Source organism: Salvia miltiorrhiza, chromosome 5, assembly GCF_028751815.1.
Source record: "Salvia miltiorrhiza cultivar Shanhuang (shh) chromosome 5, IMPLAD_Smil_shh, whole genome shotgun sequence".
NCBI lineage: Eukaryota > Viridiplantae > Streptophyta > Magnoliopsida > Lamiales > Lamiaceae > Salvia > Salvia miltiorrhiza.
The window spans coordinates 20379632-20393016 of NC_080391.1; the positions used below are offsets into that span (position 1 = coordinate 20379632).

Below are 13385 nucleotides of genomic sequence, written 5' to 3' on the forward strand. Positions count from 1 at the left end.
GTGAGGAAGTAATTAATTATATATGACATTATTTTAAAATTTAAAGTACCGTATTAAAACGTATTCATCAAGACTAATCCAATTTAATACTACTAGAAACTAAACTTGAGATTGAATTCATTGAAATTAATCAAGATTAACTGTAATGAGAATAAATCAAGATTCATAAACCATGCCTAATTCAATCTAACAAAATACTATACAAGACTAATTATCAGTTTATTTTTTTACTCATTCTCAAGATGCAAGGATACAAGACTATAAATCTTCATAATTAATCTCAAATAATCTTAACTAATTTAATCTTAAATGATCACCAAGTACTCAATTTAATCTAGAATAACCAAAAGCTACAAGTGTATAAAGCGTAGAGATAAAAACTGTAGTAAGCAAAAAACAATTTCTTGAGTAGAATCTGTAAAAATTTACAGAAAACAATTATAAAATCCCAACCACATTATGCCTATAATGCCCTATCCTCAGGACACAGTCTAGAAAACGATAAAAACCAAACTATTAACTTCTATCTAATACTACTAGAAACCCTAAATCAAATTGCATTAACCACCAAATCAAGCACGCTCGCCGCGAATCCGCCTAGCAAGCTGGATATCCTTGGGCATGATGGTGACCCTCTTCGCGTGAATCGCGCACAGATTTGTATCCTCAAATAGCCCCACCAAATACGCCTCCGCCGCCTCCTGCAGCGCCAGCACAGCGTGGCTCTGGAACCTCAAATCAGTCTTGAAATCCTGAGCGATTTCACGAACCAATCGCTGGAACGGTAGCTTGCGGATTAGAAGCTCCGTGCTCTTCTGGTATTTCCGGATTTCACTGTTTGAATCATCACAACCACAAGTTAGGTTAGAATCTCGGTTTCAATTGTTAGAAGTAGATGAAGATTATTGGATTCAATAAGAAAGGGGGCTAGGGTTTACCGAAGAGCGACGGTTCCAGGGCGGTAGCGGTGGGGCTTCTTCACTCCGCCGGTAGTCGGAGCTGATTTCCTCGCAGCCTTCACGAAATCAACGGAAAAATTAGATCAATAAACACAATCGAAAATAATTAAACATTCAACATCACAAAATCTAGACAATTAATACGAGATTGAGAAATAACTGAATCTACAGACCTTGGTAGCAAGCTGCTTCCTTGGGGCCTTTCCACCGGTAGATTTACGAGCGGTCTGCTTCGTACGAGCCATCACTTGAGAATTTGAAAATTCAGAAACTTGGTGCTTATCGCAAAAATTTAGAGGGGCGGGGGTATATATAGGGGGTGGGGTGTAGGTCTGTTTTGAAACGTGGAGTTATTGTCTTTTTTACAACGGCAATTTGAGAAGTCGTGAGGATCCGTGACTTGCCTACTCTTTGTTTCTCATTGGTCGATCTTAGTAATGGACGGTTTTGATTTGTTTGTTTCGGAAATCATGGGATCGTGACCGAGTTGTGTTTGTTTTGTGTGTGGCTTTGTGAATGCTGTTTTTTCTTTGACTCAGCTGAGTGGGTTGTGGGCCGCAACTCGTTTGCCCACTCGTTCTCTTTTCCTTCTTTACGCTTTTTATTATTCTTTTTACAAGTTTAGTTTAGTTAAAAAAATACTCACCCTCGAAAGAAAAAAAAAGAGATAAAAACATACTTCACTCGTCCCCTAAAAATATGTATAATTTTTATTTTTCATTCGTTCTATAAAAATATACTTCATCCGTCCTACTAATCTTGACACGTATTTCTTTTTAGTCTGTCCCACGAATCTTGACACATTTTCAAATAAAGTAATAATTAATCAAAAAATAAGAGGTCTTAATTACATTCTATCTCCTACTTTATCACTTTATTACCTCATCTCCTACTTTATCACTTTTATACTTTATTACCTATACACTTAAAACAATAATCTATAACTATTTAATTCTCGTGCCGAAACCAAACGTGTCAAGATTCGTGGGACGGGAGAACCACATATCACATTTATAATAATAATTCTCCTACTAAACATCATAATTAATATGGAACTATTTTTCCACTCACACTACAATTTACAGAATTTCTTAAAACTTGTGTTCTTTTATACTATGCATATTTTTATTATTAAAATGCGATTTTATATAAAAAGGGAAAAGGAAAAAAGAACAAAGAAACCCTAGAGAGCACAAAAAAGCAGACTTAGGGCCGAGCCTCATTAAAACCTTTTCATGGAAAACCCCGTGGGAAAAACCAGGAAAGGAAAAAGAGTTCTCGTCAAAAGACAAAAACCACGACCAGAAGAGCGTAAAGGAAAGTTTCTGAAACTCCGGCCTAACCATCGTTTCAAAACAATCACGGCTCAAACTAGTCACAACCGAAACAAGAACAAGCAAAGCAACAAAGATGATGTCCGGTGAGACGCTGTCGCCATCATCCAAGAAACAGAAAAAATAGTTGAACCTCAGCCGGTTAGACGCCGTCGCTGAGTAAACCAAACCCATGTCCCCAAAAACACCAAGTGAGAAGAGATTTTTTCCGGTTATATGCCGTCGCCAAATCTCTCAGTAGAGACTACACACGAGATCGAACAGCAGCAAGCTGGAGATCTTCTTTGAGAACCCTACAGATCAAAAGACAAACGAGACAGAGGCCGGAAAGGTCGCCCTTGTCCCATGTCATCAATTCTTCATACGAACGCGACTATGAGTCGCCATATCCAGAGAAACCGCAATCTTAATATCCTCAATAGCAAAGGGCCACCACTCTTCGATCCGGGCATGATTAGCCATAATATCCGCCACACTATTTCCTTCTCTATAAATATGCGAGATCTGAATTCGAAAAGTTGAAAGCCAATTTAAAGTCTGTTTCCAGAGCGGTAGAAAACGCCAGGGAACATTCAGAGAACGAGATTGAAGAAGCTGGACAACATAAGACGAGTCTGCTTCAATCCAAAGCCAATGCCAACCACGAGAATTCGCAATTCGAACAGCATGCATGATCGCGAAAAGCTCCGCTTCAAAAGCGAACCCCGAACCCCCTTTATAGTGATAACAACCGCGAACCGCACCCCAGTTATCGCGGAACACACCGCCCGCGGCAATGCTCCCAGGTTTCCCAAGTGCCGAACCGTCAGTATTGACTTTAATCCACTGCCCCGCCGGTGGCCACCAGTGAACCTCAATCATCATAGGGGGCGAAACAGCGCGCATAGCGACCCCAATTTGCCTAAGCACCAAATAATCTTGCCAAGAGTTATTAGAACGCCCAAGCTTAGGGAAATTGGAATCCATCTCCTTAAACGCAACTTTCAGGAGCCCAAGAATCATATTCGGGTGGAAACTAGCATCATTAAAAGTCACTTGATTGCGGCAATCCCAAATTTTTCAAATAAAATTAATCACCCCAGCTTTCCAGTAGGACCGAACTAATGGACTGAAATCAGTGTTCCATGCAGCAGCTAACATGCTATGAATATCCAAGCAGTCCAGCATGTGCGATTTGGCAAACCAATCAAAGAAAACCACCCAAGTCTGCCGGATAACACTGCAATTCCAGAACAAGTGGTCAATAGACTCTTCAGCCAACCCACACATCACACATCTGTTGGGGCCGTGCATGCCCCTTTTGATTAGACCATCCAGAGTCGGCATCTTCAAATGCAGAATCCTCCAGGTGATAAGAGATCTTCTGTCAGGAATAAAACGCTCCCAGATCCAAGTGCCCCAAAGAACTTTTGGAAAATGCGGAGACTGCGAAACATAGGCAAGAGAGGCCGAAACCTCCCCACTAACAGAAGGTTTCCAGAAGCGAGTGTCACTCTCTTCCCCAATTGGAAGCAAGAGAATATCCATCACAAGATCAGGAAACTGAATAATAAAATCCGGAGTGAAATGCCAAACACCATCATAGAAGTAATCACTCACAGCTTGCTGCAGGAAGTCTCTCATAAAAGGCGGAATATGAAGCTTGTCCGCCAACTTGTAACCCAGCCAATCGTCATGCCAGAAATAAATGTGTTCTCCAGTGCCAATATAGGAATAAGAATCCATCACCAAGGAGTTCACATGCTCCCTCACGCCAGTCCAAAATGGAGAAGAAGCCAAGAACATCTTGGCATAGCCAAAATTCGACAAGTAGCGAGTCGCCATGACCGAAGGGGCGAAGTCTCGGCCTTGCACAAGCTTCCAGGCCATCTTCATCAAGAAGCTTCTATTCATAGCCGAGAAAGACCTAACCCCGAGGCCACCTTCCGACCGAGAAGCGCAAACCCTAGACCAGCTTACCGGGCACGAAGGCTTTTTGTCCACATGTCCCGACCAAATAAAGTTGCGGCACTTCCTATCCAGTTTATAGATGAGGGATTTAGGCCATCTATATATCATCATAGAGTGCGTTACCGAACTTTGAATCACAGAACGAACCAAGCAAATTCTGCCAGCCATAGATAAGTGAAGCCCCTTCCAACTTGAAAACTTGTTGACAATCTTATCATAAATACCAATCAAGTAAGAAGCACGCATGCGACCAGAGAAGATCGGGACTCCCAAGTAGGTAACCGGCAAAGATCTCATCGCAAAGCCAAGCTCATTAATCACACGATTCTTCATAATGCAAGAAACGCCCCTCCCGAAGAAAACGTTAGACTTAGCAGGGTTACAGATTTGTCCCGAAATATCACCATAGAAATCCAAGATTTCTTTGATTTTGCGAGCGTTTTTCATCGACGCCTTACAGAAAATCAAGATGTCATCAGCATAAAGCAAATGAGTAGGAAAAGCTGCCTTTCTGCTGAAATCCATGGAAATAATGTGACGAGAAGTCACACAAGTGAGGAATAAGTGACTCAAAACATCCTCAGCAATTCCAAAAAGAATAGGAGAGAGAGGATCACCCTGCCTAACTCCCCTGGAACAAGCGAAGTAGCCACTCAACTGCCCGTTGTAAAGAATGGAAATCCGGGCAGAACTGAAGATAATGGAAATCCATTCAATGAACTTTCCATGGAAACCATTAACCCTGAGAACATTCAGAATAAAGTCCCAGCGCATAGTATCAAATGCTTTGCGAATATCCACTTTGCACGCCATATTCGAGCGTTTGCCCGTGTGATTCATGCAGCTAAAACCTTCAGAGCCAAGCATGATACAGTCATGAATCGAACGACCTCCAATAAACCCAAATTGGTTTGGCGACACCCCAACTGCCGCCACTTCCCCCAATCTGGTAGCGAGGATTTTGGAAATAATTTTAAAGAAGAAATTTGACAGAATGATAGGTCGCAAATCAGCCACCGTCTCCACCACATCCTTTTTTGGGATCAAAATTAAGATGCTAGCATTGCAGCCTGCAGGCAGATAAGAATTAAGGAAGAAAGCACGCACCGCAGAAAGAATATCCAGTCGTATAATGCTCCAACAACTCTGAAAAAACTTCCCAGAAAACCCATCCGGACCCGGCGAGCTATTCGCATCCAAGCTAAAAACCGCAGCCATAATCTCCTCATCATCAGGTATATGCGTGAGTTTCCCATTCTGATCCTCAGACACAAATTTATCAATAATACCTTCCAGCATATCCCAATTCACATTACTGGGGCTTTCGTCTTTAAAAAGAGAGGAAAAGAAATCAATAATATGTTGCTGAATATTCCCCCTATTATACGAGACTACATCGCCAATCTTCAAGTGCTCAATCCTGTGACTTTGCTTTCGAAAGCGAATAGCACGATGGAAAAAAGAAGTATTACGGTCTCCGTCAGAAAGCCAGTGCGCACGACTTTTTTGTTGCAAAAGACTGTTCTTCCTGGCAAGCAAAGAAGACAACCGAGCTTGATGATTGACCTCCTCCTCAAAAAGAATGTCCGTGTAACCCTGGTCAGAAATCTTGTTCTGCACGTCGAGCAACGAGACTTGCTCCGAATTAATCTGCATATCCACCTGCCCAAACACATCTTTATTCCACGCCCTGAGGTCATTTCTGAGACGACGGAGCTTGAACATGATTTTAAAAATAGGACAACGAACGTCAGTCCCAGCATCCCAAGAAGACGCCACTCGCTCAAGAAAGTTGGGGTGAGAAGTCCACATATTCAAGAATTTGAAACGTCTCCCCTTACCCATCTCATCGCTGCATTGGAAAATCAAGGGAGAGTGATCAGAGGTAAGCCTTGGGAGCGCATGGGTGTTAATCGAAGCCCACAAATTCGTAAAACCAAGGGAGAAAAACGCCCTGTCCAATCTAGACTCCACATGCCGAGGAAGTAAAATCCGACCAGACCACGTAAAGCGAATGCCAGAAGAAGGAGATTCAATCATATCCGAAGCCGCGATGAAGTCGCAAAACTCGCTGCAAGAGCTTCTCAAAGGGGCCACCAAACTACGTCGCTCATGAGCTCCCTTAACGGCGTTGAAGTCGCCAATAAAGACCGTGTTCCCATCAACAAAAGAAAGAAGGTCTGTCCACAAGGCACGTCGAGAAACGTGGTCATTCGCACCATGCACAACAGCAACTCTAAAGAAGTATGTTTGCCAAACACAATCAGCAATAATGACTTGATCCGAGGAGAGCAGAATTGTGGTCTGAACATCCGGACTAGTGAGCAACCAGATGTTCGGTCTCTGAGGCTGTCGACAATTTTGATGACGAGGGACCAAATTAATCAATCTCCAATAGCTCTGGCGAACTTTCTGAAGGCTTTTCTTAGGCTCAATAATGCCTACAAGAGAAGGCAAAAAGGAACGACAATGCTCCTTAAGAAGAGATTTAGAATCGTCCGAAAAGCCTCGGACATTCCAAACCAAAAAATTCATAAGAATTATTGATTAATTCTGGGCTGAGAAGACCCCAGCTCCGCTTCCTTATCCCACCGTTTGTTTGCTACATTGTCCATAGCCTGCAAACTATCCGACTCTTGATAATCAACAATATACTCACGTGGTTGATGGCCATCATCAGCTGCCTTCTGGAGACTATTTTTGATACTTTCTTGCTGAAGAAGAAGAGCTTTATTATGATTGCGCGCATTCTTTTCATTTTTTGGAGGACGCCCTCTGCCACGTTTAGGTAAGCTTGATCCTGAGGCCTCATGCTTTAACCTTTCCACTTTAATATCATTTTCTAAAGCGAGAATTTTTTTTCCTTGCTTGTTTGGTCCGCCGAAACAGGAGCAATAGTGCTCTGCGCATTCTGCTGAGAGATGGTGTCGCGATCCCTCTCATGTCTCTCCTCTTGAAGAGAAACCTGAGTCAAGCCTGCTGCCACATTCTCCGTAACGTCCCCCCATGGTTCGTTCATTTGCTCCTCCTGAAGAGAAGCGTGGTGCGAGCCTGCTGACATTTTCTTCGATACGTCCCCCAACTGTTCTATCCTTTGTTCCCCATCAACCTGCAAAATAGATCCTTCTGCCGTAATTAAGTTTACGCCCCCCAACTGTTTGGTGAAAAGTTCCACCGAAAGAGGCTGCTGTGATTCCCTCTTATCAGTAGCATCTCCCATCTGTTCGATGCTATGCTCCATAGAAATATGTTTAGTGGCAGCAAATTCCCGACCCTTCTCTTGCTGTTGAGATCTCATTCCTTGATTATTATTATTTTCATCCGAAGCAATGTTCATGTCGATGTTTCCCACTGTGTTCTTAAGAATGGCATCCTGCTTGTTAGTCTCCAAATCCTCTTGAATCGAGGAATTTTCGAGGATGGCGAATCTGTTACCATCCTGGGACCCCAGTTGATTATGCTTAGAGCCCGAGCTCCTGTTACACAAATTTTCCAAAAGATCCGGCCCTGTAAACTCCTTGTGCGAAGTCACACTCGTTTCCTTAGCTCCATCTTCCGACTCCGAGTCAGATGCCACCTCTCCATCGAGAGGCTGCTTACTCTTGTCCTCCACAACAGCCTTCCATTCCGGGCCTCTAATGATTTTCGCCTCAGGTTCAATATTTTTACCTGCTTTTCCTCGCCGACACTTGTCCGGCGAGTGACCAGTTATCTTACATTTAGTGCAATATAAAGGAATATATTCATAACTGAATTCAATGTTAAAAAAAAACTCGCCTCCATCAATCGTCATGAATTCCGGGAGAGGTTGAGAGAGATCAATTTCCACTAAAATACGAGCAAAGTGAGCTACTTCATCATCAATAGACGTACCATCAATCTTCAACGGTTGTCCCAACCATCGACCTATGCCCGAAAGAACCTCCGGATGCCAGAACTCCACCGGCAGGTAATATACTCTCACCCAAACTTGAGCCAAGGAGGACGATTCTTTATATGGGTTAAAAAAGCGAACCCAATCACGAAGACGTATCGAACCTGCAGGAAGATCCCAGATCACATGTCGTTTAGCGGCAGCTTTATCTTCCTTGTTGAGGAACTTTAAAGTATAGAATCCTCTTCCCATCGGCATGAGAGACCAAGGAGATTTAATCGCCCACAACGATTGTAATTCCGCCTTGAGTTCTCTAGTGGTCCTAGGTATTTCACCCTTATTCATCATGAAACGACCAATAAGCGCGTGTTGGAATTTTGACGCCTGAAAATTCTGAATTTCGCGAGGAACTTTGAGCACGCCATGTCCTCCTTGAGCAAAGGGTTGAAGCGCGTGGAATTTATGTGCCGGTAAGTCCGGCTTCCTGACCCTTTGGGGTGCCGTGACATGAGCATAAGAGGACACCGTTCCAACAGCTTTCACGGTAGAAGAGGAATAACCAAGCAGCGGCTGCTGATTCTTCTGCGTTGAAACACTCGGCAAACAAGGGTTATCCTTGGAGGTTGGTAAAGCTTGGCCAGCAACGTCCGTAGAGGCTATGATGAAGTTGTTCGAAACTTGGGGCAGATTAAGACCACCCCTGTCGATCGAGGACTGCTGAAAATCATCGGAGGACATGATCGGAGAGGAGAACGGTGGAATTTGTGCAATCGTTTTAACAGGTCAACCATCTACAGTGTTCAGAGGTTTGGTCTGGCCTCTTAACCTGCTGGCAAGGATGGGCAGACCCCAAAGGCAGGGCTGTCCGAGCGGCGGCGAGGATGCGCTCTAAGATCCACGCTCTCAACAGTCAATCGGCTATCACAGCATCCACCCCCTCCGCGAAGACGCCGATCTATCACAGCAAGTACCCCTCCCCACCGTCGGAGCGATGCAGCGGCCGGCGATATCCAGTGACGTGGGTCAGAGCGTCAAGCGGTCGCCGATCCAGTCAACTAACAACAGTTGAGACAGCAGCTGTGAGCGAAGGACGCCGGCCGATCTAACAGCAGCTGAGAGGGAAGGACATCGACCGAGCGAACAGCAGTTGAGAGGGGATACGGCAGACTCCGGCTCCGGTCGGAAGCGGCGAGCTCGCGTCCGCGGCTGGAGCGAAGAACAGCAACGACGTCGTCACGAAGACGCCGATCTATCTCAGCAAGGAGCCCTCCCCACCGACGGAGCGAGGCAGCAGCCGGCGAGAACAGCAACGACGGCGTCAGAGCGCCAAGCGATCGCCGATCCAGTCAACTAGCAGCAGTTGAGACAACAGCTGTGAGCGACGATGGCCGATCTAACAGCAGCTGAGAGGGAAGGACGTCGGCCGAGCGAACATCAGCTGAGAGGGGAGGCAGACTCCGGCTCCGGGCGGAGGCGGCGAGCTCGCGTCCGCGTCTGGAGCTGTTGCGTGCAGCGGCGGATATTGACTCACCGAGGAGTCGAAAAATTCTCCACTATGCATATTTTTATGTGACAATATTAAACAAAAAAAAAAGATACACGTTTTATTAAGTTGTATATCTATGTGCATATCTAAATTGATTATATTACCTTTTATATCTTCAATATAATTATACTCTTATATTTTTGTAAGAATATCTCTATCACAATTATTAATTTTTTGTTGAAAAATATAGATAGTCGATTGATTTTCTTGAGGGCGAGAAAATCTATCAGCTACCTATATTTTTCAATAAAAAATTAAATTTTATTGTAAAAAAATAATTTTTAAATATTTATTTTCATTTTTGGATTACTTTGACATTTTAATAAAGAGTTTAGTATATTATTTTATAGTTAAAATTATAATGAATCTCACATTTTTAAATAATCATTTACCAAAAAATGCAATAATTTTATCATGATTATATGTTTTTCTTACACTTTTTCAGTATAAGTACAATTGTATTGAAAAATGTACGAGCATCTGCAGTCGTAGAGCTCCATCTCTGGCTACTAGGTGGGTCCCCCAATTCGAGCCACCAGACTCTTCAACGGTAAGGGGAACCTTCGCACCCAACCCACCCCATATCCTTTGGTGGTGCTACCAAGTGCTTGAGACGTCCCACTTCTGTGCCCGACTCTTCTTTGCAAGCTCCTCCTCGAGTTGGAGGGTTTCGCAATGCATGGGAGCTCGTGTTGGCCAATCGAGCCTCGATGTTGATGCTTTAAGGCTTTTTGTAAATAACAAAACTAAGCCATCAACATCCAAGGACATATTAGCCCATTCATCTTAATTTGAGGACACACATAATTTAATTATAAAAATTAAAAACAAACTCTTAAGCTAAAGACACCAACAATATCATTGCTCGACTTGTCTTTGATAATTGAATTTATGAAAACAAATTTATATTATAAGGACTTTTATTCGCAAAATGCATATGCAAATTCATTTCATACTTAACTCATATAATAAGTAATTATACTTAAAATATGCACATAATAATAATAATAATAATAATAATAATAATAATAATAATAATAATAATAATAATAATAATAATAATAATCCTTTAAAAAAACGAGCTTAGTCAAGTTAATAAATTAATTAAACAAGCCCAACTTCTTAAAATAAAAGATTAAAAGTCAAGCCCAACAATTAAATAAGAGCAGCCCACTATTTTTATTACTCAAATTTTGCAGCCCACATTTAAATAAAACAAGGGGCCCAATCCTAATTCTTCTCTTCATCAACACAGCCACGTCTCTCCCTTTTCGTCTCTCTCTCTCTCTCTCCTCACAAAACACAGTCTCACCGGGGCACACAGCCGCCGCCCTTTTCTTCCCTCTGACGCCGCTGGCCATCCCTCGCCCCCTCCTCTCTCTCTGTCTGTCTCTGACCACTGGAATTCACCGACGCCGCCGTACCAGCTGCTGCCTGAGCCCTAATTCCTCAAATCCAGCCACCACTCCGGCGACTGCGCCACAGCTTCATTTTCCAGCAGCGACAGCGCCACACACGACGCTGCCTCCGCCTGAACACCCTCACCAACTAGCTCTCTCATCTCGGACGGTCAGCGACAACAGCCACCGCCCGCCTTCTACTCTTGCTCCGCCTAACGGACAGGAGCGGCATCGTGACGGCAACAACAGCCCACCGCCGACATGCCTTTCCCTTCTCTGCCGCCTCCGTCGCCGCCCTCTATCTCCCCCTCCCGACACAACAAGTACAAAATCGATGGAAAATTCGAAGCTTCAAGACTCTATTTTATTCATTCATTCATGTTTTCCTATGTTTCTCCAGGGGTGGTTCTGAGGGCGAGCGAGGTGGTCGATCGCACAGGGCCCCGAAAAAATAGGGGCCCCAAAAATATAGATCCATATATATATTATGTATCTGATAAATAAAACCTATAAAATTATTAACTTGTGTAAGGTAGCGCAATGTTGTAGGGCCATTTTTTAGACTTTCTTTATGTGTGATCGAATCTTACTTGTAGAAAATTCTTGCAAAAAAAATTCCAGCTTCTTTTTTCTTTTAGCGATTTTTCATTTCTAATTATTTTTGCGATTTATTTATCATGGCAGCACCAGACACACTATTATTTTCTGAAACTTTTTTTTTTCAGCTTCTTTTTTCTTAAAAGCAAGGTAATTTCTTTAAAAATTTTAAGTAGAGCAACACTTTGTAAGTGAATGACATAGTTTTTTATTTATTAAGTAAATTCGTGGGACGAAGGGAGTATTGTTTAATCAAATATTTTTCTTTGATCTTATCTTTTCTTTCAGCGATTTTTCAATTCTAGAGATTATCAAGGTAATTTCTTTAAAACTTGTAAGTAGAGCAAATCTATCTATACTAATAGAAAAAGAGCCTAAGCATTCTATGGGACAACTTGTGGATTGCCTATTTTACCCCTATTATTTATTTTGTATTATATATTTATAAAATAAATCTATTTGATATATATTTATTTGTCACCCAAATCTATAAATAATATTTTATATTATAAAACCAAATATATACATTAAACCGTTGTCAAATTAATTAGATGAAAAATTTATTCTCTACTTAGGTCCAATATTGTTGTTTCCCTCATCTAATCTAATTATACTAATTTCTAAATAAATCCCTAATATAATTGGTATTTATACATCACAATTCGTTTTTCCCTAAAAGAAGTTAATCAATTAAACCAACTATCAAGGGGATTCCAAAATCTTATCACATTAGAATTCTATTTAATTTATTACATATTTTATTTTAAAGTTATTTTACAGTATTATATATTTATAAGAATATATTATTCATTAGATATTACACTAAATCTATGTGATATATATCTATAGCTATTGATAAGGCTTATAAATAAATATATTCATCCAATAAATTATCTAATGAAACTAATAAATTAATAGATTTTCTAAAATAATGAATTATTAAATAAAATACCATTAATTACACGTACAACGTACGTTCTTTCTGCTAGTTTCTTTAAAAGTGTGAATGACATAGTTTTTTATATATTTGTTAAGTAATTTAACAAAAAAATATATTGTTTAATAAAATATTTTTATAATACATTTTTTTCTTCAAATTTAAGAATTCGCACAGGGCCTACGTTTCCCCAGCCCCGCCCCTGTTTTCTCCATTTGTAAAAACATTCAATATCTTTGCTCACATACATATATGAGTAGATATATAAAGATGTATGCATATATACACTGTTATACAAATGTATATGGTTGTAACTTGAATGAGTTAGAGGCAGAAATCTTGTGAATGAAATCTGCTGGAACTCAGAAAATCTGTTGGATTTGTGAGGAGAATGGACTTGATTGATGCTCTTGTTTCAGCCTTGCCTTGAGTTTTTCCTCACCAAAATGAATTTGTGTGAAATGAAAGGAAACTTTACCTGATAAGATAGAGAAATGGCAAAGGCACGAAGGGTGACTGCCTAATATTTATCAATAACCCCAACAACCCAACCTTTTAATTAAAAAATCATTTCTCTTTCTTCCACATATACAATCTACTACTTAATTAAATTCTACGACTTTTATACTTTATCAATAATTCACTACAACCTAAATATATATACATTTTCTATTATTCGTTATCACATTTTTTAATACTCCCTCCGTTTCATGAAGTATGACCTAATTCTTTTCGACACGAGAATTAAGAAATTGATATTTTGGGTGTTAAATATGGTTAATTGATAT

At 41.2% G+C, this 13385-nt stretch overlaps 1 protein-coding gene across 1 annotated transcript; it reads right to left on the reverse strand.

Moving 5' to 3' along the window:
- Positions 1–386: 386 nt before the first annotated feature.
- On the reverse strand, positions 387–1362 carry LOC130986627 (histone H3.3). The gene is made up of 3 exons (XM_057910085.1): positions 1133–1362; positions 939–1015; positions 387–834 (listed from the first exon to the last, which is right to left on the reverse strand). Exons 1-3 carry the CDS (start codon positions 1202–1204, stop codon positions 573–575), a joined length of 411 nt encoding a protein of 136 aa, XP_057766068.1. The 5' UTR covers positions 1205–1362; the 3' UTR covers positions 387–572.
- Between the last annotated feature and the right edge of the window lie 12023 nt (positions 1363–13385).